Here is a 25,257-nt window from a genome sequence, read left to right as displayed (position 1 = left end):
CTGGCTCACGCCTCCATAAAATACATCTGGCTGCCATCTCCCGATATACCAGGACTACGGGACGGGCGTCCTTGTGGTCTCATCGCCTGGTAAAGGAATTTATGAAGGGACTATTCCGATCATTCCTGCCGGTGAAGGCCCCTGCCCCGGCGTGGGAGCTTAATGTGGTGCTGACCAGGCTCATGGGGGCCCCATTCGAGCCTATGCATTCGGCGCCTTTGAAGTTCCTGTCATGGAAGACCACGTTCCTCGTGGCCATCACCTCTGCACGACGAGTGGGAGAGATTCAGGCCCTATCTTGCAAGCCTCCATACTTCCACCTCAACGAGCCCTTGGTGTTACCAGTTTTCTTCCTGTTGCATTCGACGCGGGCCGAGAGGACTTTGCACTCGCTGGATGTAGCTAGAGCGCTGAAGTTCTACGTGGCCCGCACAAAGTTTTCGGAAGACGTCACAACTGTTTGTGAACTTTGGGTCTGTGAATCAAGGGAAGGCTCTCTCGAAGACTTCCAATTCCAGATGGCTCTCCGGCTGCATCATGTATTGTCACCGGTTGACAAACAGACCGCTGCCCGGCCGTCCGAGAGCCCATTCGACCAGAGCGATCGCTGCTACCACGCCGTTCCTGTCTGGTGTGCCCCTGCTGGACATCTGCAGGGCTGCTACGTGGAGGTCGACGCACACCTTCACAAGATTCTACTGCGTCGATCGGGACTCCAGGGAGGAGTCCAGGGTCAGCCAAGCAGTGCCGCGCAATCTGTTCGCTTAAGGTGAGCCTGGTGAGGAGGTAAGAGATGCTTAATGTTGAGCCTGTTGCCACCTCCCATGGTTGTGCATGTGTATACTGCTATGTATTCTTTTATTCATGAGCATGTGAATCCATGCCAGACCCATGCTGGAGAACAACAGTTACAGGTAAGTAACTTGTTCCTTATTGATATGCCAGCAAATGGAAACGTTTTGTCATCTGGTGCAGTTCCAAAGGCGTCAATCCCACCGATTGCTCGCCTTCTCACATTGTGTTATATCTAACCCATCTGTTGGACTCTGGGTTAGTCTTCAATTCCTTAAAGGTTCACCTAGCGGCGTTGTCAGCCTACACCACGTCACAGCAAAAGGTGTCATGGTAGAAAGTACCTGTGATTAAAGCCTTTATGGAAGGGGTTAAAAGAATATATCCCCCATCACTCACCCAGCCCCTGGGTGGGATCTAAATGTGGTTTTAACTAGGCTCATGGGACCCCCTTTTGAGCCTATGCATAAAGCTAGTCTGAAAGACCCGACTTACAAGACAGTCTTTCTAGTAGCTATCACTTCTATCAGAAGAGTTGGCGAACTACATTCCCTCTCGGTCTTGAACCCCTTTGTTACAGTCCACAAAGATAAGGTAGTTCTGCACACTCATCCCAGATTTGCGCCGAAATGTATTTAGAAGTTCCATGTGAACCAGTCAATCAAACTACCCACGTTCTTCCAGAGACCTACTAACATGGCCGAAAGAAGCCTTCACACACTAGATGTGCGCAGGGCAGTCATGTTCTACATGGATAGAACCAAACCACTGAGGAAAACTAAACAATTCTTTCATTGGCAGCTGGTAGAGAAGGGGACCCTGTCTCTAAATCAGCAATATCAAGGTGGATTGTCAAATGCATCACACTATTACACACTTGCAAAGAGAGAACTGCCCTTCAAGCCTAGAGCACATTCTACTCTAGGCACTGGGGCATCCATAGCATTCATTGCAAATGGTCCCCTAGAGTCCATTTGCAAGGCGGCAACCTGGAGTTCTGTGTACACCTTTACAAAACACTATTGCCTAGACACTCATTCTAGGTCTGATTCTCAGGTGGGACAAGCAGTACCAAGACATCTTTTTTTTCTACTGTTCCTTCTCACAACCCACCTGCAACTCCGGGTACTGCTCGCTAGTCTATGCACAGCATGTGATTCTAAGCAGATTAACAAGCATCAGAAGACATGCATTACTTACCGTAAAAGCATTTCTTTTGATTGTATCTGCTTATATTCACATGCGCCCTCCCTGCCTCCCGCTCGGGGTGGAAGGAGCATAGACTTCTTACTACTTTCTCTCTTGATGTACTCACTCACTATAGCCTTGGGCTCCCTCATGGCAGAAAAAATACAATCGGAGGGACCTCGGCGTGTGACGGATTTTGGGTACTACACACGTCGGGATAGTGTTTCAGACACGCCTATGCCGACGTCCCCTTTCGGTCCCCCGAAAGACGAGATGCAATACTCCGCGGTTACCACTGGATGTTGGACCATATGCATAGCATGTGAATCTAAGCCGATACAATCATCAGAAATGCTTTTACGATAAGTAATGCATGTCGTATGGAATCGGGCCGCTGGGCCAGCAATATGAGCAGGCAGCAGGCACAGCAATGAGGTCCCGGAAACTGTCCCGTACCCAGCAGAGAGCGCACACTCGCCCCCGACCTGCTGTCACTCGTACTGTTTCTGCAGCAAGGCAGGAGCTTGCCGGTATGGGCCCAGCCACGAGTCAGCCCAAGAGAACCACACGTGCTGCTGTGAGAGGAGTGGACACAAAATGGAGGAACTCGGGCACCCAGCACTGTGCGTGGTAGCAGTGGCAACACCACCTCAGAGTTCGCAAGGGATTGACAGAGGTCGTCAGCCAATCAGCAGAGGTCGCTTTTGCGACCTCTGGCGACCCCAGAATGACGTCCCTGAGTTTATCCAAGACAAAGTTTTTAAACCTTTGGGAAATCTGAAGGACTTCCCTGTGTCACTAGACTGAAGGTGCTGTCGCAATGTAAAAAGATGCCTGTGGAGTTTGTCAGACTCTGTAACCAAAAGCAAGTGTTCAAATCACAGTAAAATACATGAGTGGGGAAAAAAGTCTCGCTCTCACCAGGCTAAACATTAAAAAGTCCTAGAGTCCAGCAAAAGTGCTGGGGATTTCTAAGATGGAGAGGAATTGGCACATTTGTGAGAATTCTCCTCAACAAGGGCCAAACCCTCTGATAACCAATGAACCTGAGAAACGAAATACAATGAAATAGACTAAACAATCTATGAGAAATTCCACATGATAGACAAATATGCGTCCATATAATTGTAGCCCCAGTTAAACAAAAATGGAAACAAAAGCAAAAACGGAGACAAAGTAAACTGTGGTTAGTGCCGCCTGGTATGTGTCCAATCAATACATTTAAACAAGTTAAGCGAAAGCACACTTACTTTAGCTCCCACTGCTAGTTAAAAACTGCAAGAAATTAAAATGTTATATTTAAATGTGTGCATATGGTATAGGATGCACTGTCAACTGGTGACCATGTGCTCCCTCATCGGTCTCTTCTCAATCCTTCCACATAAGTATGATGGGCATGCGTAGGTCTGAATCTGGGAAAACATATGTATATTGTCTTCAGTGACAGTACAGAAGTCTGTAGTGGGATGCCCACTGTAACCGGCATGTACATGTAGGGGCCTGATGCCCAATCTTATATTCTCATGAATGGAGATACAGGAGATTGAGAAAGAACTTGATGTACTATTAGGCGAGGAAGAATTAGACGCCATACTACAGAACATCAACCACAAGCATTATAAGGGAGAACTAGAAGCTAAGAAAGTGAGACATTTAAACGCGACAGGCGAATACCTAAGCGAGGAGGCATACACATGGATGGACAAGTATAACCCAAGACCAAATAAATCAGGAAATTCCCTGAACACCACAAGGGCGCAGCAACTAGCAGTAAAGCAGCAGCCACTTCTACTTTGGTATCTTTTTTTTTAGACTGGAGACTGGGGCAGACTAGGAAGAGAATGAGGCGGATGAAAGCGGAAATCAAAGAGAACAAATAGGGGAGGAACGAGTGACAAGACAACAGAAGCAAATGTAGCCCTTAATTTATCCAACAGGACCCTTTCCACTGCTGAAACAGAAACCTTGCAGAGAGGTTTACGTTTCGTACCCACCTACAGTACCAGCTTTTTCGACACCAAGGTGGAGTGCTTTAAATTTGCAAGGAAACTTAAACTTAAGGAATTTCTTTGAGATGGAAGATAGGGAGGGTAACAACAAAGCAGACCATGAAGAATTATTGCAGGAATTCAAGGGCAAGAGTTCATTTATACCACCAGTTAATATTTCCTCAGTGGAAATTTTCCATAAGCAAGTTCTCAGATCTGGGGAAGCTCAGTTACAAACGGCCCAAACACAACAACTTTAAACCCCATGAATTGAAACTCCTGAGTGACCTTCACAGTGATATCAAATTTACATGCATTGATTACATATCGGGCACTAATCAGTGTACTTGCTTTGTTTTTGCTTTTGTTTATCACTGTGGCTACAATTATATGCTGGCATATTTGACCATGTGGAATTCCTCATGAATTACTGTTCTATTTTTATTTTTTCGTTTCTCATGTTCATTGATTAACAGAGGGTTTGGCCATGAGGACAGAATATCTCTGCATAGGCATCTTTTAAACCCTTGTTAGCGCTTCACTGCCTCAACTCTGTATATACATTAAAACAATGTTCCGATTGCTCTTGAAGCCTTGGTATTTAACTATGAGGAGTGATGGTGCAGAAATGCTGTTCTAATCATTTAGTAATTGAAACCTTACTCGTTCTGCCCACTAGTAGGGCCCCACGAGAGCCTGTGGGTCTCACAGGGGGATCCCTTGTGAGTGTTTTGTGATACTAATGTATCCCCATGCACTGTCTTGTAAGATGCTTTGTGCACTGTTAGAAAAGTTACAAAACACGAAGGGGAAACAGTTTCCCAGTACTGACAGTCTGAAGGACTAGTCTGTTTCCTGTGACAAATGAGCAAGAAGGCCAGTGGATTAATTGTTAGTTAGAACGGGTTAAAAAACAAAAGCAAAACATGTTGGGGTCCATAGAATATGGAGGGAAAGTTGCCTAAAAAGAGCTTGCCTAACATACGTTGAGTAGGGTTCAGTAGTTAATGGAGAAGAGGCTTATGTCATGGAGAACAGAACATACTGTACTGGGATTGAAGGGAGGCTGGAGTGTTGCCTGTACATGCAGGGGAGTAGTGGGCAGAGTGAAACATTCTTATGTTATTTGATTCCAAAATTGCTATCCATGCAGTCTAAACATATATTTTTTTTATTAATGTTAAATTTCAGGTGTTCTTTAATGCACATTACTGTATGATGGTGATATGATACTGTTTCTTTTTTTTTAGAAAGGAAAATGGAAAAAGGCTGCTGAACGAGAAGAGCTATTGGATTTTAAAGAAACTGTCCACGATTATTTGTGGTCTTGCCAACTTGCTCTGCATGGTAGTGGTAAGGCCTCTGATTTGATTATTTTGATTTCCTGGAATATCTCGCACAATGCGTTTTTCTCCTAATTGGTTTGGCAAGGGCATACATCTGGTGTTTGTTTTCGGTGTTTAATTGTAATTGCACCACTCTTTAAAACATAGCATGCTGGTAAAATGGCTCGGTGGGTTGAGCACTTGTTGTGATTTGCAGGTTTGAATTTAGACCAGGCTAACTCAGCCTTTCTTCCTTCCTAGATTGATGTACAGCGCTTTGGCGGAAACATTGTATAAATAACAAACCATCAATATCCATTTCTTCATTCAAAACTAGTTATGCATCCCAGACTGCAAACTATTTTGGCCAAGGTCCAGCTAGCATTCTTATTTTCATGTGCCATACTGTTGAGATGGATGTCCCAAATCGGCGCCTGGGTGGGGGCAGGATTCTGGAGGTTACCTTATTTATGGTGAACAGCGAAGACACTGAGGTTGGGCAAAACCTAATGGAGGTAGGTGAGCGAGCAGTCCAAGCCTAATCTCCGGAAAAGTGTGGGTGGTCTAGGGTCCACACAGAGCAACACTTAATAATTCCGGTTAGACATTACATACATAGATTCACTGAAAGAACCTTAGTTAAGGTGCAGTTAAATTGCGCAGATTAAACGCAGCAAAAATCTTGCAATTAATCAGATGTGGGAAGTCATGCACACTTTGTCTCTGCGCACCCCCGTTATCTCCCTCATAATGCTATTTTGTATGCCGTTGTGAATCCCTTTCTTATGATATGTATATGCTAATGGCCTTGTTAGGGAGAATTCTCAATTGTTAATTCCCTTCTACCTTCGAGATACCCAGCTCTTTTGCTGGACTTTTTATTTTTATTTGAACAGTGTTTCTTTTGGTTTTGGAGTCTGGCAAACTCCATAGGCATCTTTTTGTATTGACACACAGCACTCTCAGTTAAGTGTCACAGAGAAATCTTTTGGATTTCTGCTAAGGTTTAAATACCTTCTCTTGGATAAACTACTGTTTCCAAGTTTAGTAAAGTGAAATTGACTTTACTTACCTTTTTCTCTGTAGACCCAGCACACGCCATCTTAGAGTGCTGAAGGGGTTACTTAGTATCACCTTTGTCGACCTTTTCATGTAACATTTTTGTTATCCTTTCTACAATTAATGGCTGGTGGCAGTGGTTTATTTTTTTCTACAATTGTGTGTTTTGACCGCAGGCCTGCGTTCGCAGCTGCGGTATGGCAGCCATGGGTGCCCATTTGGTCAAAAAAAGCCCTGGCCGTCTTTGACCATTTCTTGTTGGAGAGGTCCTTCTTGAGATTTACTGTGAGCCATGTTTGGTCCCTTTGTTAGTTTTTGTCTTTGGCAGGATTCACTGGTGGTAGGGCAGGAAGCAAGGGAGGTTACCGAAACTGATTGCTTGGTTGGCTGTCCTTGGAGGACAGCCACCCTGCTGTGAGTTGACAGCAAGGCTGCAAATTAATAGAAGACGTACATAAACAGCAAGGTCTTTTGCAAGGAAGGGAGAGTCCACCACTGGATGAAGGAACCAAAGAAAAAACTGGAAGAGAAGCCCTGTGATACCCTCCCGGACCATTGGTTTGCCCGGTGAAGCCCTGCTGCATCGCTGAAGCTCCGAATTGCTAATCGACTAGAAAAGCCAGGAAAGGACGACTTCTACCCTTGTGTTGGTGGGACCAATCAGCCCCAAGACTAACTCGACTGAAACACCTCTTTGCTGGTGGAACAGAATGCCAAGGGACAGGGACACCAGAATCGAGTTTCAGCCGGACCCGAGCTCCAGGAAGATCTGCAGGACTAACCAGGCCTGAGCCACCTCAATAGATTGTTGGTCCCCAGAAGCATGGAAAATCCAAAATTTATCCAAGAACCGCAGTGGTGCTATTTGCGAGTAGCTGAAACCACAAAGTGCTGCTGATCTGAATGTTGTTCATTGCTGCTGCCAACCTTCAAACCATAGTGCAGGAGTCCCCAGATGTCCTCCCTCTTGTCCCCACGACTGAGGCCCAGGAACCACAGGATCTGCGGGACTACAACAGGAGCAGAAGCCAGCTGGAATCTTTTCTTCAAACTCCAGGTACTGTGTAATTAGGGGTACTTAACTCTTCTGTGTAGCTTGCTTGCTCTCACTGGAGACTTGCACTTGCTGCCCTTTGCAGAGTTGCTTGCAGCTCTGCCCTTCACTAGCCTCCCAGCTCATGGCCCAACAGTGATTCTTTTTACAACAAAACTTTCTTTAACATTGTGCAAGATTTTTGTGCCATCTTCAAGCAGTGCCTCAGCTTCCCTAGATTATATTGGTCAGACATCACGACCTGTAAACCCACATTGTGGAACACAAATCCTGTATCCAATGGAAAGAGGAATGCCCCACTCGTAAGACACTTCCTAGAATCTAGCCCCAAACCTGATCACTTGTAGTAGTTTGTCATTTAGATAGCCCTTTTATCCCATTAGTGTGACCTCAACGTGCTTGTGGGGGAACGCCCTTGGGGTATCGAAGTCCCAAGTATGGGAAAATTGTCAGGGTTAGTGCGTGTGCATTTAACCAAAATAATTATTTGGGTGCTTTGGCAGTCTCATTAAGCTACCCATTATGGGTAGGCATGTGGATGGGTGCTGAGAGGTGTGGAGCGAGAGGCTCGGATGTGTCTAGCTAGACCAAATTTTTTGTCATGGGACGTAGCTGCATTATGATGTCAGATGTTGTGGTTTTTGTTTTAGTCTGGTATATGCAAGCCATAAAATAAGCTGTCTTGCATTTTCCGATGTAATACTGCTAGTTTACGGTTTATTTCAAGAATCATTTCAAACCCACAGCGATGGGATTTCTAGTTTTGTTTGTGCATTTAAAAGCTCTGCACTTGCTGCACAGCGTGCAAGTGATGCAGAAGCTCTTGGGCTGGGCTAAAAACATTGTATCAATGTTATGAGCCCAGCCCGGGTGCAGCGTCCTCGCGTGGAGAGATGTCCAGGAACAGCTCGATCACCTCATCCCCCACTCTGCTCGGATGGATTTAAGCAAGCAGCCTGAGGTAATGTGGAGTGCTTACGGGAGGAGTGGGTGGTGGTGCCCTTCTGTAAGCAGGTGTTTTTGCTGCGGGTTTGGGTGTTAGTAAGTGGCCAATTGAGGTAATATTTCTCCTGCCTGTTCGGGTGAGAGAAATAGTAATTCCAGCCACACTTGCTAGTACTCAGCCCTGCAGTAAAACAGCCGGCTTGCAGACGGCCTTTTATATATTCTTTGATTGTCGTGATTAAAGGGCTTATGAGAATATTTTGAAAGGCCTGTCAGCAGGCTGAGCGCGGGCAAGCCCCGCTGAAGATTAGAGCAAAAACAGTGTGAGGCATGCGTGGGGTGAATGGCGACAAGTGAGGTGTGAATAGCTGCCGAATATCATGAGGCGGCCAGTCGGCATGGAGTTTTACACAAACTGGCCACTGAAGAGTTCTAAACTCTTGTTTGCCGGCAAGGTGCTGCTGTGAAGGAACCAATGTTAGAAAGCAATGAGGCTGTACTACCACTGTCCCATGCAAAGAGAAAATTGAGCAATGCAAGTACTGCAAAGCGTGTATTTTAAGCCCCAGAATATAAATAGATGTTGGGGAGAATTCTCAAATGTGCTAATTCCTCTGTACCTTAGAGACCCCCAGCAACTTTGCTGGATTTTGAGGACTTGAATTTTGTATCTGGAGAGAGAGACCCTTTTTTCCCCCACTCGTATTTTTGTCACGATTTGAACACTTTCTTTTGGTTGTGGAATCTGACTAACTCCATAGGCATCATCTTTTACATTGTCGCACTGCACCTTCAGTCAGTGCAGTGGCAAAGGGAAGTCTTTTAGATTTCCCAAGGTTTAACTACCTTCTCTTGGATAAACGGTTTCCAAGAGCAGTGAAGTGAAATTGACTTTACTTACATTTGTAACTTTCTAGACCCAGCACACACTATCTTAGAATAGGGTGCTGGAGGGGTTACTTAGGATCCCCTTTGTCTAGTTGCTCATGTAACATTTTTGTTACCCTTTCCTCGATGAATGGCTGGTGGCAGTGGTTTACTTTACTACCATGGTGTGCTTTTACCACGGGCTGCTTTAGCAGCTGCAGTAAAGCACCCGAGGGTGCCATTTTTGTCAAAATGGCCCTGGTCGTCTTTTTTTTTTTTGTCATTTCTTTGTGGGAAGGTCTTTCTTGAGATTTACCCTGTACGCCAGTCTAGGTTTGGTCCCTTTGTTCGTTGAATCTTTGGGGATTCACAAATGATGGCCGCCTCTGGCTCCAGGGTGTCTGGCGGGGGGCAGGAAGCGAGGGAGATACCCGAAACTCCCTGTGCTTAGTCTCCTAGGAGACAGGAATGCACTCCTAGGTGAATGGCCTGCTGGGTGTCCAGGAAGGACTGCCACCCTGCTGGGTGACTGATGGCTAGGCTGGAATGAATGGGAGAAACCTGCATAAAGGGCAAGGCTTTTGGCTTGGAAGGCAATGTCGACCACTGGACAAAGGAATCCGAAGAACTTGGAAGAGCCGCCTGCTGCAACTCCTGGACTGTTGGTTTGCCCGGTGAAGCCCTGCTGCTGTGCTGAAGTGCCGAATTCGCCTCGACTAGAGAACCCCTGCAAGGACGACTTCTCACCTTGTGTTGGTGGGACAAATCGACACCAAAGTAAGCCAACTGGACATCCCCTCGAAGCTGCTTGAATTTCCACTGCAGTTGCTGCTGGAAACCGTAGAGCCAGGGAGAGGAACACCAGTTTGTGTGCATTCCTTTAAAGTTGGCCAAGACTTCAGGAAGATCCTCCTGGACACCCAGGAAGCAGGACTAACTGAGCCTGAGCCACCTCAGAGTGCTGGACCCGAGATGCAAGGAAAGCCTAATCTTGACCGCCAAGAGTATGCAGTGTTGCTATTTGCTTAGACACAAGGAGCCGAAACCACGAAGTGCCACTGAATAGAACTTCGTCCTTTTCTGTCACCGACTGTCCCTTTGCAGTGCAGGAGTCCTCCAGACGTCCTCCCTCTTGTAACCCCTGCCCACCCTCCTCCCCCGACTGAGGCTCAGATACACAGGATCTGCCAAGCTGCTCAGGAACAGAAGCCAGCCAAAGCCCTTTCCTTCTAACCCAAAGGTACTGTAAAGTCTAAATTTACCTCTTGTTGTGTAACCTCACTTATCAGGTGACTTGTCGTGGTTGCTTTAGAGTTGTGATCAGCTTATTTACCCCACAAGCCTAATCAGCTTGTGCCCCTACTTTGCTTTCTTCTTTTCTACAAAGACTTCTAAAACATTGTGCAAGACCTTTTCTTAACTGCAAGAAGTGTTACAGCTAGGGCTGTACCGAATAGCATATTTAGTATTCGGCCGGATACCGAATAGTTTGTCAACTATTCGGCCGGAGCCGAATAGTGAGCCGAATAGTTTTTTTTTTTTAGGCCCCCCTATGCAATACAATCTCGGGCCACCGGCTTTGGCCCGGTGGCCCGACAAACACAACATTATTGCGGTGAGGCCGCGGGGGGTTCCCTGTGGCCCCGCGGCCTCACCGTGCTCAAGGGGTGAGGCACATTTCACAGCGAGGCCGCCGGGGTCGGCAAAGTGCCCCGGCGGCCTCATGAGTCTGGGGGGGCCGCTCCTGTAGGAGCGGCCCCCCAATGCAAAATAAACATCGGGCCACCGGCTTTGCACCGGTGGCCCGACAAACAGAACATTATTGCGGTGAGGCCGCGGGGGTTCCCTGAGGCCCCGCGGCCTCACCGTGGTGAGGGGGATGGGGGGCACCGAGGCCGCCGGGGTCGGCAAAGTGCCCCGGCGGCCTCATGAGTCTGGGGGGGCCGCTCCTGTAGGAGCGGCCCCCCAATGCAAAATAAACGTCGGGCCACCGGCTTTGCACCGGTGGCCCGACAAACAGAACATTATTGCGGTGAGGCCGCGGGGGTTCCCTGAGGCCCCGCGGCCTCACCGTGGTGAGGGGGATGGGGGGCACCGAGGCCGCCGGGGTCGGCAAAGTGCCCCGGCGGCCTCATGAGTCTGGGGGGGCCGCTCCTGTAGGAGCGGCCCCCCAATGCAAAATAAACGTCGGGCCACCGGCTTTGCACCGGTGGCCCGACAAACAGAACATTATTGCGGTGAGGCCGCGGGGGTTCCCTGAGGCCCCGCGGCCTCACCGTGATGAGGGGGTATGGGGGGGGGCGTCACTTACCTGGTGATTGGGTCCGGGTGCTGGCATAGGAAGTGAGGGACGGGAAGAACTGTTCCCTTCCCTCGCTTCCTATTTCAACACGTTAGGCTGGTTCCTCTGTGGTCAGACTGCAGAAGCCAATAGGCAAACAGCTTGTTTGGCTTCTGCAGCCTGAACACTGTCAAACATTCTATGATTGGCTGTCATCTCCCAAACAGGGAGAGGGCAGCTAATCATAGAAAGTGGACTTCGGCTTCGAGTCCCTAAACAGAAACTATTCTGCCGAAGCCGGATAGCTGTATTTCAGCCGAACTTCGGCAGAATAGGGACTCGAAGCCGAAGTTCGGTACAGCCCTAGTTACAGCTCACCTAGACTTTTCCCAATTGACTTTGGCCTAGCCTGGCTCCCTGAATGACTCTTCTTCACTCTGACATTGTTTGCTCTGCCTTCCAGGAAGTGGTTAACTAACTTTGCATTGGGGGAGGGGTGGGTTCTCAAAAGTACTTGCCTGCTTCAGAATATTTGTGTGAACTTTTGTTCAATGACCTTTTTCTTTGACCTACTCTTAGGTGTGGTTCTAAATGCAGACAGTGGTATATTAACGTCTGCAGTGTCCTAGTTACTAAAGTCACCCGAGGGTGTAGCAAGAATGTGGGACATCCCAAATGGGTACTTACTGATTTCGAAATATTAAGTGTATTTTGGAGTGTATTTGTTACTATTATATTGCTCTCTTTAAAGAAGGCTTACTCAAACTGACGGTTAAATTAATAATGGTTTAATCAAGAAACCTTGTGTGTAAGTGTTTATTTGGAATACTTGTCACTGTGAAGCTCTGTGTAACTTCCCTACAGCTAACATTGACCGCCTATTGAGATGAGCATGGCTGCTCAACTCGCTACCAACCTGTGCAGTACAGACTTATACCAAAGGTTGGTTTCCTATTGCCAGGAGGCTAGGGTTGTTGTAGTGCACCCAAAGGGCACTGCATATAATCTTGTCTAACACCCAGCCTTTGGTAGAAGTCTGTACTACACTGTTAGGGAAAGTTTGAATGCAGTACCCTTTGGCACCACTACAGACAACTATGATTACAGGTGTAAGCAAAACCAACCTTTGGTATAAGCCTGTACCACACAGTTTTGGTAGCGGGCTGATTGGCCAGGCTTATCTCAAGAGGGAATGTGAACTGTAATGTTACACCGAGGTCTACAATCGCAGGTGTTCAAATAAATTCTTACTCAAGGTTTCTTGGTTAAAAATAATGTATTAACCATTCAATTATAAAACATTCAATAGGAGGCAATTATATTATACACACAAATACACTTCAATACCAATTCAGAAATACTTTTCAAGAGGAATAAAAGGTAAAGATTATTAGAACATGAAAGGTTACAATATTCTTTACACAGTGCAAATATTTAGATTTCACCAGAAGAGTCAATTCAATAGGCTAGGCCAAAGTCAATGGGCTCAAGTCTTGGATAGGATAAAGCAGTTCTGGTAGTTAAACGGAAAAGTGTCTGCAAAAGTTCTTAGGAGAAGTTTGTAGCAAGAGGAATCATATGTTCGGTCACAAGCTGATTAGGCCTGTGAGTTGGGAAAGTTTCAACCACTTTCACTGCGAGAGGTAAGTACTTTGTCTGGTTTTACAGTAATTTACAAATGAAGAAAAAGGCAGCTGCTGACTTCTGTTCCTGTAGATCTGACTGTTCCTGGGCCTCGGTCATGGGAACAAGAGGGAGGACGTCGGGGGGGGGGGGGGGGGGGGGTGGGGCCTCCTGCACTGGAACTGATCAAAAAGCTCGCAACTGGCAAATCTTAGAGTCCGGTAGCTGTAGGTCAAGCACACAAGCTGCTGTCCCTCTCCCTGGTTATTAGGTTTCCTGCAGCACTCTGAGGAAAATGCAACCAGCTCCGAGATGAGGTGTCCAGGTGGGTTATGGTAGAGTTGATTGGTCCCACCAACTCAAAGGGAGAAGTCCAGGAGTTGCAGCAGCCTTCCTCTTCAAGCTCTTTGGTTCTTTTGTTCCAGTGGTCGACTTTGCCTTCGAAGCTAAAGGCCTAGCCTTTTATTCAGTACTCTCCCATTCATTCCAGCCTAGCTGTCACTCACCCAGCAGGGTGGCTGTCCTTGCCAGCCAGCCAATCATGCCAGAGTGCATGTGGGTCTCCTAGAAGCCCGCCAACGGTGATGGAACAAAGGAACCAAACCTGGTTTGGCTTGCAGAGACAAACTCTAGAAGGACCTTTCCAAAAAAAAATGGCGAAAAAACACCATGACCTGTTTAAACAAAGAGGGCTCAGGCGCCATCTTGAAAAACATGGCTCCCGCGATTTAACGCTACAGAGCCATTTTGAGAGGAAAGGGTAGCATTTGACTGCTAAATGAGTATCTAGACATGGGGGGGGGGGGGGGTACTAAGTAACCCCTCCAGTACTCTATTGTAAGATAGGGTGTGCTGGGTCTAGGAATGTAAAAAGGCCAGTAAAGTCAATTTCACTTTACTCTCTCGGAAACAATAGTTTATCCCAGATACAGTGTTTAAACTTTTGGGAAATCAGGAAGACTTCCCTGTGCCACTGCACTGAAGGTTCTTTGTGACACAATGTAAAAGATGCCTATGGGGTTTGTCAGACTCCACAACCAAAAGAAACAGAGTTCATAATCACATTAAAATAGATGAGTGGGGAAAAAGGGTCTCGCTCTCTCCAGGTTAAAAAAAATCAAGTCCTCAAAATCCAGCAAAGTTGCTGGGGGTCTCTAAGATGGAGTGAGTAAGCACATTTGTGAGAATTCTCCCTAACGCAGGCAGACGGCCAATCACCTTTGGGTGCATTCTTTTTATTTTTTTATTTGTTTTGGTAACCTTTACAAAAACAATATAAAATCAATAAGAACAAATCTTAAAAAGAAACGCATGCATAAAATTTTGGTTACATGGATTCGATTACATTCCTTAATACATCCTAATACAACCAAAAAGTATACATGCATTATACATATGATCCATATTAAACAGAATGAAAAAAGACACGCAAGATGCATAAGCCTACAAAAAATGTTGAAGCTGAACTACCTCCCTATAGTTCGCATTTAGCTTTTAGAAAATGCAGTATGGCCAGTTGAAGTTTGACCCTGGATCCATACAACATGTCTTTCCATAGGGCAACCAGATCCACATTCTCTGGGTTGGGCACATATTTAATACAGTAATCAATGTGTGCCAATCTTAGACCCAAACAGTGTGTCAACAGGTGTTGTAAGGTTACTGCTCCAATGTCTGAATCACAAAATAGACATTTAACCATTTGCGGAGGCAAGGTTTGCCTTATAGTCATAATCTCCCCTGTATTAAGGATATTAAAACGAAAGCGCATAAATTCCTGTCGAAGCCCTTTGTTTGGAAATTTTATGAGGTAAGGTTCTATTGCAATTTTTTTGTGACTACCTGCCAAATGTGCATATAGTTTTTTGCTTTGTATTATGTCAACGGTGTGATTCCAGTCTGCATGCTGGAGAAGTATCTTCACCTTGGTAGGGTTGTTGATAAGCAGTTCTTTAGAAACCCCCAATAATGCTAGTACTTCATGTACCTCTTTTTCCAGATCACACACTACTGCAGAATATGCCTTTCTTGCCACTAGACACCGTCCGAGAATTCCATATAGAGTGGATTCTTTATTTACAAGCAATTTCCTAAACAAAGACTCTACGTCATAGAATTACGCTTGAAAGGGAGTATAGCCCAAGTTCAAAACGTATTGCTGCTAATGGAACACATTTCGGAAGATACCAAACCAGTGATCTTAGCATATGTGCTTCATATTTAACAAATTCGCTCTTAAACCATGACAGAACCAGTTCCATTCCGTAGCTGAACTGAGCAATCGTTTTACTACGGGACATTTTTATACATGGTTACATTGAAAATTTCCCATATTTGCAATAGATTTTGAGTAATTGAGAAATCAGTGGTCACTTTTTTATCCAAGTAGTTATGTAAGTTCACCCTGGTGACTGTCTCAAAAATGGGATAGCCTAGGTACCGGAAGGCATGACATATGGTGAGTTTGACGTGATCCAAAAACTATGCAAATTTTGCTGGCCTTTTTCTATAACTGAGTTGCATGATAAAGGGTTTTGTCTGATTTATATCCAAAGCATTGTCCGCCGTATACTTCTTAAATGAAGACAGAACACGTTGCAAGCCCATGGGTGTTAGTCAAACAACAACACGTCATCTGCATATGCAGTCCATGCAATCCTAGTACCTTCAACTTTTGGTGCCGCAAACGATGCCTCATCTCTGTGCGGGCCAACATCAGACAAGTACAGATTAAAAACAGTAGGGGCAAAAATTACACCCTTGTCTGAGACCGTTTCCTGTAATTATTTCCTCAGACGGGGATCCCTCAGTGTTTAATCGGACTCTTAATATAAGATCGCTAGGAGCTGTGGTGGCATATCTATGGCAAACAGTTTTCTCCACAGTGTGTCTCTATCCACTAGATCAAAGGCTGAACAGAGGTCAATAGAAGCCAAATAGATCGGTTGCTGCATGATAGTTAGGAGAAGTCCACCTGCATCAGTTCCAACCCCTTTTCTAAAACCAAACTGTTGTGCTGTCAATACATCCTTTTTCTCCATCCACACATGGATATGGTCAAGAACCAAGGAGGCAAATATCTTAGAATCAGCGTCCAGCAAGGCGATATGGCTATAACTTGTTGGTATAGATCGATCGCCCTTTTTGTATATTGGGACCACATAAGACATGTGCCAAGTAGTTCGAAATACCTGGTTGATGACAATGTTCTTAAACAGTAGGAAGAGAATTTTGGCCCAGAGAATCGTATTACCTTTGAGGACCATGTTAGCTAACCTATTAGGTCCTGGTGCACGGGAAGCCGAGCACCTAGAGATCATTCTTTGCACATCCTGTAAGGTGAAAGGGAAATTCCATGGACATGAGGCGATCTCTTCCGGAACCACCCAGTTACAAACCGTAGGTTTATATATTGAGCCAAAGTGGCCTTTCCAAATGTCCGAGGATACACACACCTTGTTCCTTGGTGTGCGCCTCCCTGCGTCTATTAACTAGGGACCAAAAATGCGAGAGTGCCTCAAGTATGTTTTCTGCATCTCTTTGCACCGTGTTTGCTTTTAGTTCACGTATCCTATAACTCCATTGTTTTGCTTTTTTGACCATTTCACCCAGGGATTGAGTGAATGGAAGTTTCTGGAGTTTACGAATCTGACGATTCCTAATTTTTTAAAGATGGATGACCGGATCGTAAACATGGGTGTGAATGTTGCCTTTTTTCAATGATCTCCCAATACCTTTTGTCCCAAGGATAACCTCCCTGACATAGTTGTTAAACTCCCCATGTGCATACATCAAGTTCTTTTACTCACAGCCATATTTGTTATAGTCCTCAAAGACCTTGTTCACCTTTTCAACATTATCCAAATGCCAGTTTATTCTATTCCTAGCTGAGATTAACTCCGTCAGGGGAAGAACAGAAGAGGATACCGGGGAAGGGTGTACCCTCATGGTGAGTTTGAGGATACTGTGATCACTAATTGAGGATGGTATAATTTTAAAATCAAGCAAAGGGTGTCTTAAAGACATACTTACAAAAATGTAATCTATAGTAGAATATTCAATTCCATTAGACTATGTGAAAGAACTAAAATCTTTACCCAGATAATCGTTTATACTGATTAGGCCCCAATTTCTCATAAATACACTCCACTGTTGGCCCTGTATTTGTTTCCTTGATGAATCGGGATTATGCATGTGCCCACATCTGAGTTGAAATCACCTAAAACCATAATATTCAGAATTTGATATGTTTGACACTCTTGCATAATTGCATCCACCATACTAATGAATTCCTTTAGATCTAACTCAGGACTCCAATATATATTAACCACCAATAGGTAACCAAGAATCATGGGTGGTGCAAAATGTAATAGCATGGCGATGCATCCTTTGAGTGAACTTTCATGCACTTAAAAATCATGGTGTTTTGTATCGCCATCAAAAGACCCCCAGAAGGCCTTCCCCTGGACTTCTTCTCTGCTGTTGTCTGGTGTAGACTATACCCATCCAGTACCAATGGAGAAAGAGCTCAGGTTTCCTGAATACAGCAGATGCTAGCATCCGTAACCAGGCGTAAACTTTCAGACTCTGCTCTCAAAGATTTGTTACCACGAGAGTTCCAGGATACCACTGAGAATGTTGGCTCGTATTTCACCTTCAGTTCCTGTATCTTTGCTAAGGTTTCAGTTAGTGTTTGAGTAAGCCATTTTAGATCCGTCTCAGAAGGTTGTTTGTGTGATGTGGCCCTCCCCTCTCTCACACTGCATGTTAGAATCAACGTTTGCATGTTCAAAGGACTTGACCTCCACTCTGCTCATCAATTGATTATTGAATGGGTCTAAATCAAGTCCAAAGGGGTGTAAGGCGTCTATTTGTGATATGACTAGATCCATGATAGCCTGGGGAAAAAATACCAGTCGTACGCAGTCCAGTCTCAGTGGATGTATGTAATCAACAAGTTTAATATCACCTGAGGAGATCGTAGAGAGCCTTGGTATTTCACTGAACAAGGTAAGAATTTGATGGCGATTCAGGGAGGAAGAACCCCGCCCTGCGAAAACATGGAATACAGCATAATACTAGGGTAATCAGTGAAGACTGGCGATCTCCAATCCATTCTATTAGTCCATCTATTATTTGCCATTTGTTTAGGGGATTTAACTTCCCTCTCTGTCCTAGGTACAGACCTGGTAGTATTCACCACCTCTTTATACAACTCTTTGCTAGGAACCTGTGCCTCCGTCAGAAGCGCCTTAGAGTTACCCTCCTCTCTATGATGTGCAGCTTCTACCAGATTCATCCATGCTTTGGGGACCAAATTAGTGGCTTCCTGTCCTAATTGGGTTTCATGAGCCGTATGCAAGGATGAGGCGTTCAACTCCCCACCCTGTCCAACTAAGTCTTCCCGGTTCCGTGACAAAATATTTTTATCTCTGCCATTCAGTCCATTCTCCGCTATTGGCTGGGATGGTTGTAAACCTTTTATTTCTCTATCCTGTATATCGGTTTCCTATACCATCCCCAAGCACTCCTTCTAGATTAACCTTATTGCCACTGCTCAGACTCCTTACCTCAGTCCAATTTTGGATATCTGCCACTGTAGTGCATACCCTCCTTGTGTCTTCAATAAGATTCTGTAATGCCTGTTTTACTAGGATTTTGATATCCTCACTCAGAACCTAAGAGGCTGTCGAGGATGACATGATTTCCCCCTTCACACTCCTTCCCAGTGTTGCTTCCATTATATGTGCTTCCCCTCTCTGATTTTTCTCCCCCGTATTCGGCAGGAGCCACTCCCCCCTTGACATTTCGATGGTTATATGAGCTCCTTTCTTCTCTTGCTCCTCGGGTAGTGGATTTATTACTTGTTGTGGTGGAGTAGAAGTATGAGTAGGCAAAGAGCACTTAATATCTTCGCTGCTCAGAGAGGCTTTTTTAGATTTGGAGTTGAAAAAGAGCTTAATGTCCATTTTATCATTTGCAACCCTAGCATTTTTGTTGCAGTTGGGTCTCTTTACGACAACTTTTGACTCTTGGGCTCGTTTCCCCCCAGTTAGTTTCTTGTCAAGAGATTTCTTTTTTATTTATTTCATCTTTTTTAGGTGCTTGCATAACTACCATTCCCTTATGAGTCATAGCATCAATCAAGGTGTTGGATGCTTCCCGATAATCCCCATCTACAGTTACTGAGTGGCTAGTTAAAGTATGATGATCCAGCTCCCCTTTACTAACGTTATTTGGTGCCTCCAACTCTTTCAATTCCAATGCTTTTTTGCTTTCATCATCCAGTTGAGAAAGGTCAATACAACCTTCAACCGCCAGACTACATATATCGTTCAGATTTGCATTGGAATTGTGAATTTTTAATGCTGGTAAATTCTTAGTTTTTTTTTTTCTCCAGTTTTTTACTGTGCCATTTATTCTAGCCAACCTACGCCTAATGGCCCTAGCCCTCATTTTCTTCTCTTCTAGAAAGCAGTGGGTTATGGTTGGTAGAACTATCTAGGGTAGAGTCCCCATCCAAGGCACACCTTTCCTCACCGCCTGGCTGTACTCCCTCCTCTAGGGCCCTTATTAATACAGATGGACTATCTGTATCAGGAAAATTAGTTGAGGCCTCTCGGTTGCCTATACTGGATACTACTTTCTCATCCAGACTTACATTTGTACAAACCAATTCCATTTTTTCACCTAGGCCTGTGATCTGTGTGCCAATAATTGAGACCATTCCTTTGAGCTCGTCCAATACAGGCAGCAAAGCAGCCTGCAAATCCTTATTGCCTTGAGCAAAGACTTCTGTGTACGATTTAGGGCAGACCACAGGCTCACAGTCCGTCTATCATCTGGTCGTGGGTGATCATGTTAAAATTACCATGCCCTCCCACAGGTCCACATCTTCCTATTGCCATAAGGAAACCCTCCATTTTGCAAATCTTTTCCGTGTTAACCAATAATATTTATCTAAGTTCCTGTATATCCAAATGGGTACAATCATGACCCTTATCTAGAAGATTCAGGATCCTGGTTCGCACAGGAAAGGTAGCAAATGAGACAGCCGAGTCCTCTTGATACCCTCAAAGAATGGTCCTGTGTGGGGATCGATGGTTCCAAAAGATTGATTTAGCATGGGAAACACATGAGACTGGACTGGAGGAATTTGTCTGGTTGGGCACAAAAGCACCGTCTCCCGTCACCCCCCAATAATGGTTCTGTCTCCTTATTCCCGTAACTTTTATCCCTCCTAGGAGGATACTCGGGAGAAAATGGCGCCTCCTCAATAGGTTCATGTAAATGCACATTGTCAAAACCCCCAGCTCTGGATCTAATGGGTGTAGATGGCTCATTTGACAGCCGGACCCTTCTATCCAATTCATCCCTAACAACCGGTGCCAAGAGAATTGTCGGCTCCTTTTTTGGGGTTTTCTCCTTCCTCTATTTGTCCCAAAGAATATCTATGGGACTTCTCTTGTGCACCTGACATACTCTTCTGTGTCTTGATAGGTGCTGGGCCGGTATAAGGAGATGTTTTTCCCCAGTTAACATCCTCCCCAACTGGAGGGGAGACACCTGTGCCGTTAATCAAGCGATGTGGGTGCAATTCTTCATCTGGTACGTTATCATTACTAGGGCCTTTAGTTGAAATGGGATCTGATAATGGGCATTCCGCCAACAAATTATCCTTTTTATACACAAACTGGTTTGGGCAAAGGATAGAATTTTTTGGCTGCTTGTTTGGGTCTCACCAATTTACCATTTCGGAGTGTGCCCACCATACTCCACCATCAAAACAAATAGTACTGGGTTTACTCAATATGGTATTTATGACACAAATCCCAATAAAACGTAGGCTTTAATTGCCTTCAGATAATCAGTAATAACATCCACAAAGCAGATATTGCGTTCCCACCCTATTGTAGCAAATATTCCAAAAAAATTGAGGAGCACAGCACACTATGCCCCCCTATGCACACCATACATTTTCAGAGCCGCACTCACCGGATCAGTGTTTTTTTTTTTTCTCTTGAAGCGGGACTTGCCCTAAGGCAATGTCTTCCTATTTGAATCCCCCAAAACAATAGAAAACCTCAGCCCCCCGCACAGTGAACAGTAAACAGTACTTGATGTACTTGCCGGGTGAGCGCGCGGGTGATTTTATTTCTGCAGCGTGCGTGCCAGGGGGGCGGAGTCGGCGTGTTGGGGCCTTTAAACAAAACCGAAGAAAGGTATTATAGTATGGAAAACAAAGGTCTTGTTACACACCCTAACTACCCGTTGTATCTAACGTGCACAAGACTCGTGTTCACAACGTGCAGTCACCTTTTTCAGTTTCTGTTCTCCAGGCAATCCGGTGTTGCTGAATAAGACGTCCTCCCTGTGGACGGACAGCAACACTGCAACACCGAGGGAGGAACAAAAACGCTCCCAGCTCCAGAGGAAATGTTAGAGGCAAACAGCAGCACAATCCTTACGAGGTCCTTCGGCACAGTAAACAGTACTTGATGTACTTGCCGGGTGCATTCCTTTAATGAAGGGGATGAAGCACATGGGGTTTCGGGAACCTCCCTCGCTTCCTGACCTGCCAGACACGCTGGAGCCAGAGGCTGGCTTTAGCAGTGAACCCCGCTAAAGACAAAACGAACAAAGGGACGAAACCTGGTTTGGCGCGCAGACTAAATTTCGAAGGACCTTTCCAACAAGAAATGATGAAAAAGGCGACCGGGGCCATTTCAACAAAATGGGCACTGCAGCTGCAAATGCAGCCCACGGTAAAAAAACACAATGGTAGGAAAAAGTAAACCACTGACTCCAGCCATTAATTGTAGAAAGGGTAACATAAAAATGTTATGAGAAGGTAGACACAGGGGATACTAAGTAAGTAATCCCTCCAGCACTCTATGGCATGTGCTGGGTCTACAAAGAGAAAAAGGTAAGTAAAATCAATTTCACTTTACTACTCTTGGAAACAGTGTATCCAAGAGAAGTGGTATTTAAACCTTAGCAGAAATAGAAAGGATTTCTGAGACTGCACTGTGTGCTGTGTCACAATGTTAATGTTAAAGGATATTTGTACTGTGCACTATTGTCCCCTGGCGCTCTGGCGGATCTGAATGAAAAGGGGGGTAGGTTAAGGAATGTAAAGATGCCTAACTCCAAAACCAAAAGAGAAACCGGGTACAAATCAAAGAACATGAGAGAGTGGGAATAAGGTCTCACGCTCTCTGTGATAAATCCTAAAATCCAGCAAAAGAGCCTGGGGTCTCAAAGGTAGAAATATGGCACATTTCAGAGAATTTTCCCCAACACATGCCAGACCACATGCTGGAGAAGGAACCGGTTACTTACCTGTTACTATTCTCCAGCATGGGTCTGGCATGGGTTCACATGTAAACCCTCCCTCCTGGCCCCTCTGTGGCTCTTCTTGGTCATACTGCCACTTTAAATGCGTGCAAAAAGTGAAGATGGCTGCCAGAGGCGGAACTTAGAGAGGGTACTGCCATTGAATGGGGGCAGTATGACCCAGAGGCCAGTGATTGGTTTAGATGAGAAATAGTTTTAAAGTGGAACTTTTTCTTTTTCCGAGTATTCCCAGTCTGACTTGTAATATTCATGAGCATGTGAATCCATATCCGAACCATGCTGGAGAACAATAGTTAGAGGTAACAAACAGTATTTATAGAGTACTGCAATATTCCAAGACATTATGCTTGCAACACTAATCTGAGGGCTATGGGAAATGGCAGGATCAATCTCAGGTGGGACACACTGTGCAATAAGGGTGGCACAGGTACTCTTATTATACTCTGTTTATGTTCTCTTGTCAATCAATGGCTCCTGCCACTGGTACATTTAGCTCACCCCCCCCCACTGCCAGGTTCCCAACGCGAGGGACCCCTCTATCAGAGTTTCTTTACACCCCCATAGCTTTAGACGAGCTCCCTGCTGCTATGGTAGTCAGTCTATCACCTATGTATTGTATATTTATATAGCGCACTTCGCCACTTGTGTGGCCTCAATGCGCTTCTCCCTCGGTTGAACGCCCTTGGTGACCGTAGTCTGTGTGATTGGAAAGTTCTAGGGGGTTTAGTTTAGGAGATGCGTGTGTGCATGTTGCCTTTCTAGGACTTGGGTGGCTGGCAAGGTGTGACTAAGCAGCCCAAGAGAGGTCCGACACATGGGTGGGTGCTGGTGAGGGTTAGAGATAGCTTGCTATTGAGTCTGAGAGGCCAGCTATACCAAGTTCCTTTCGGGTGGTGGTCGCTGTATGCTAGTGGCAGGTGTTGAGGTACGTCAGATTCATTTTCTGAATTGTAGCTCATTTTAAAATGTTACTAATTACATTCACTTAAACCATTTATGTTGCATTCATTTAGTTGCGGACGGCTATGTGCACTAGATCGGATGTGCTTAGCCGTAGGAGTGTTCTATCATGCATGGATGCTTGGCTGTGCCTGCTGCACATGTCCTCACTAGTGGTCTGAGATATAGGTACCTTAGGCTGCAATGTTGCTCAGCTGAGGCAATGTTTGTCCAGGACTATACCTGGGGGCTAGGGTTTCATAATGTAGTAGGTATCTGCATATATTAAGAAGAGACGGAGGCTACTCCTGGAATTTGAGTCATGTCTAGTGGGAGAGCGGCCTACACCCAACAGTGCAAATTTGGATACCGGCAAAGGAGTAGAGTCCTGCATGGTGGGTCCCAACGATTGGCCCACTCCCAACGATTCAACTTGAGTACCAGGCCCTGAGAATCCACAGCAAGACCGGAGAATTCTGTACAGTTGGAGGGAGGACCACACCCAAAACGTGCAGCCTGGATAAGAGTAGGCACAGCCAAATCCGAGCATCCTGCACAGTGGCAGGTCTACGCCTGACTATGCCATTTGGGTGAATGACTAGACACAGCCACAACTGAGTGTCCTGCACAGTGGGAGGAAGAGCTGAACCTCCCAACACAACCAGAGTACAGACCTAAACTGGGCTGGTGCCCCCGACTAGTTGACAACGCAAATCAGAGTAAACGACTAGACGGCGCCAGACCCTACCCTGGACAGCGCTATTTGTTTACAGGACTAAGCATGGCTGGAACCTAAACCTAATGGTGCAAATATAAGCACAAGACCAAACAGAGCTAGAGCCTACACCCAACAGTGCCAATTGAGTACCTGTCCAGGCACAGCTAGATTTGAGATTCCTGCACAGAGGGAGAGAGACCCACACAACAGAGCAATCTGAGTACATGACTCGACTCATATAATAGCAAGAGATGGGAGTCTGTGGAGTGGGTGCGATGCTTGCACATTGACAATTCTGCCCACGTGTGGCACTTACCAGCATTCACAACTCCATTTTTAAACGCAGCACTTACCAATACTCCCAACTCCCCCCGAGTGAGGGGCACACTAGTATTCCATTTATGGCCATGGGCGGCACCTAGTACTTTTTACTGTCATATCTAGCTGCAACGCAGGATGGTGCACGCAATAGTAAGACCTTAGAGTAGGGACTAACATTCATATTTCTTGTCCTAATGTGGGACAAGCTAGTAGTCCTAGTTTTAGGCTACAGCAGTGTAGTGGCTGGAGCCTAGTAACCGCTCCACTCTGTAACCATGCTTCAACCCCTGACCCCCACCCCACCCCCATTTTGTTGGTTGCTGCTTGTTGATGAATAAACGGAGGGGACTACCCCTAGGCTTGTGTTGGTGCAAGGGGCTACGCTTGATAGGCTGTGGGTTTCAGCCTATTGTATAGTGGGTATCTAATGTCAGTCATTGATGGTTTGTTGAGCCTGGCTTTCCGAAATAGGTTTGTGGGGGGCCACTTATCTCATTTTCGTGTCTCTCCTGGTCTGGTGGGCAGGGTCAGGGAGTGTAGGATGCAAGTGTAGCCACAACGAAGGCTGCTAGCTTATCTCGGCTGCTTGTTAGGTTGGCATGTTGTGAGTGGGGAGATGGTGGATCTGGAATGCCACAACGAAAGCTGCTGGCGTATCTGGAGTTCTAGCAGGCAGTGTTGTTGAGCGTTAGGTGGTGGTGTCAGGTGAAACCGCTGCGAGAGTTGTGGATTGCGCGATGGGTGATGCACATGGCTTTGAAGGTGGTGCGTCGAACAATAAGGAGCCAGTGGAGGACTCT

General features: G+C 45.7%; 1 protein-coding gene across 1 annotated transcript in view; it reads left to right on the top strand.

The window, feature by feature from the left end:
* LOC138468291 (exportin-5-like) overlaps positions 1 to 25,257 on the top strand; it is a 1,210,104-nt gene that overhangs the window by 277,564 nt on the left and 907,283 nt on the right. Inside the window, exon 8 of the mRNA XM_069608777.1 lies at positions 5,219 to 5,321. Coding sequence (XP_069464878.1) covers positions 5,219 to 5,321 — 103 coding nt within the window. The remainder of the gene's footprint in view (positions 1 to 5,218; positions 5,322 to 25,257) is intronic.

Source organism: Ambystoma mexicanum, chromosome 4q (assembly GCF_040938575.1).
Source record: "Ambystoma mexicanum isolate Mex_15411 chromosome 4q, UKY_AmexF1_1, whole genome shotgun sequence".
Taxonomy (NCBI): Eukaryota; Metazoa; Chordata; class Amphibia; order Caudata; family Ambystomatidae; genus Ambystoma; species Ambystoma mexicanum.
Note: the sequence above shows the minus strand (reverse complement) of the source record. Positions and strands in the feature narration are given on the sequence as shown.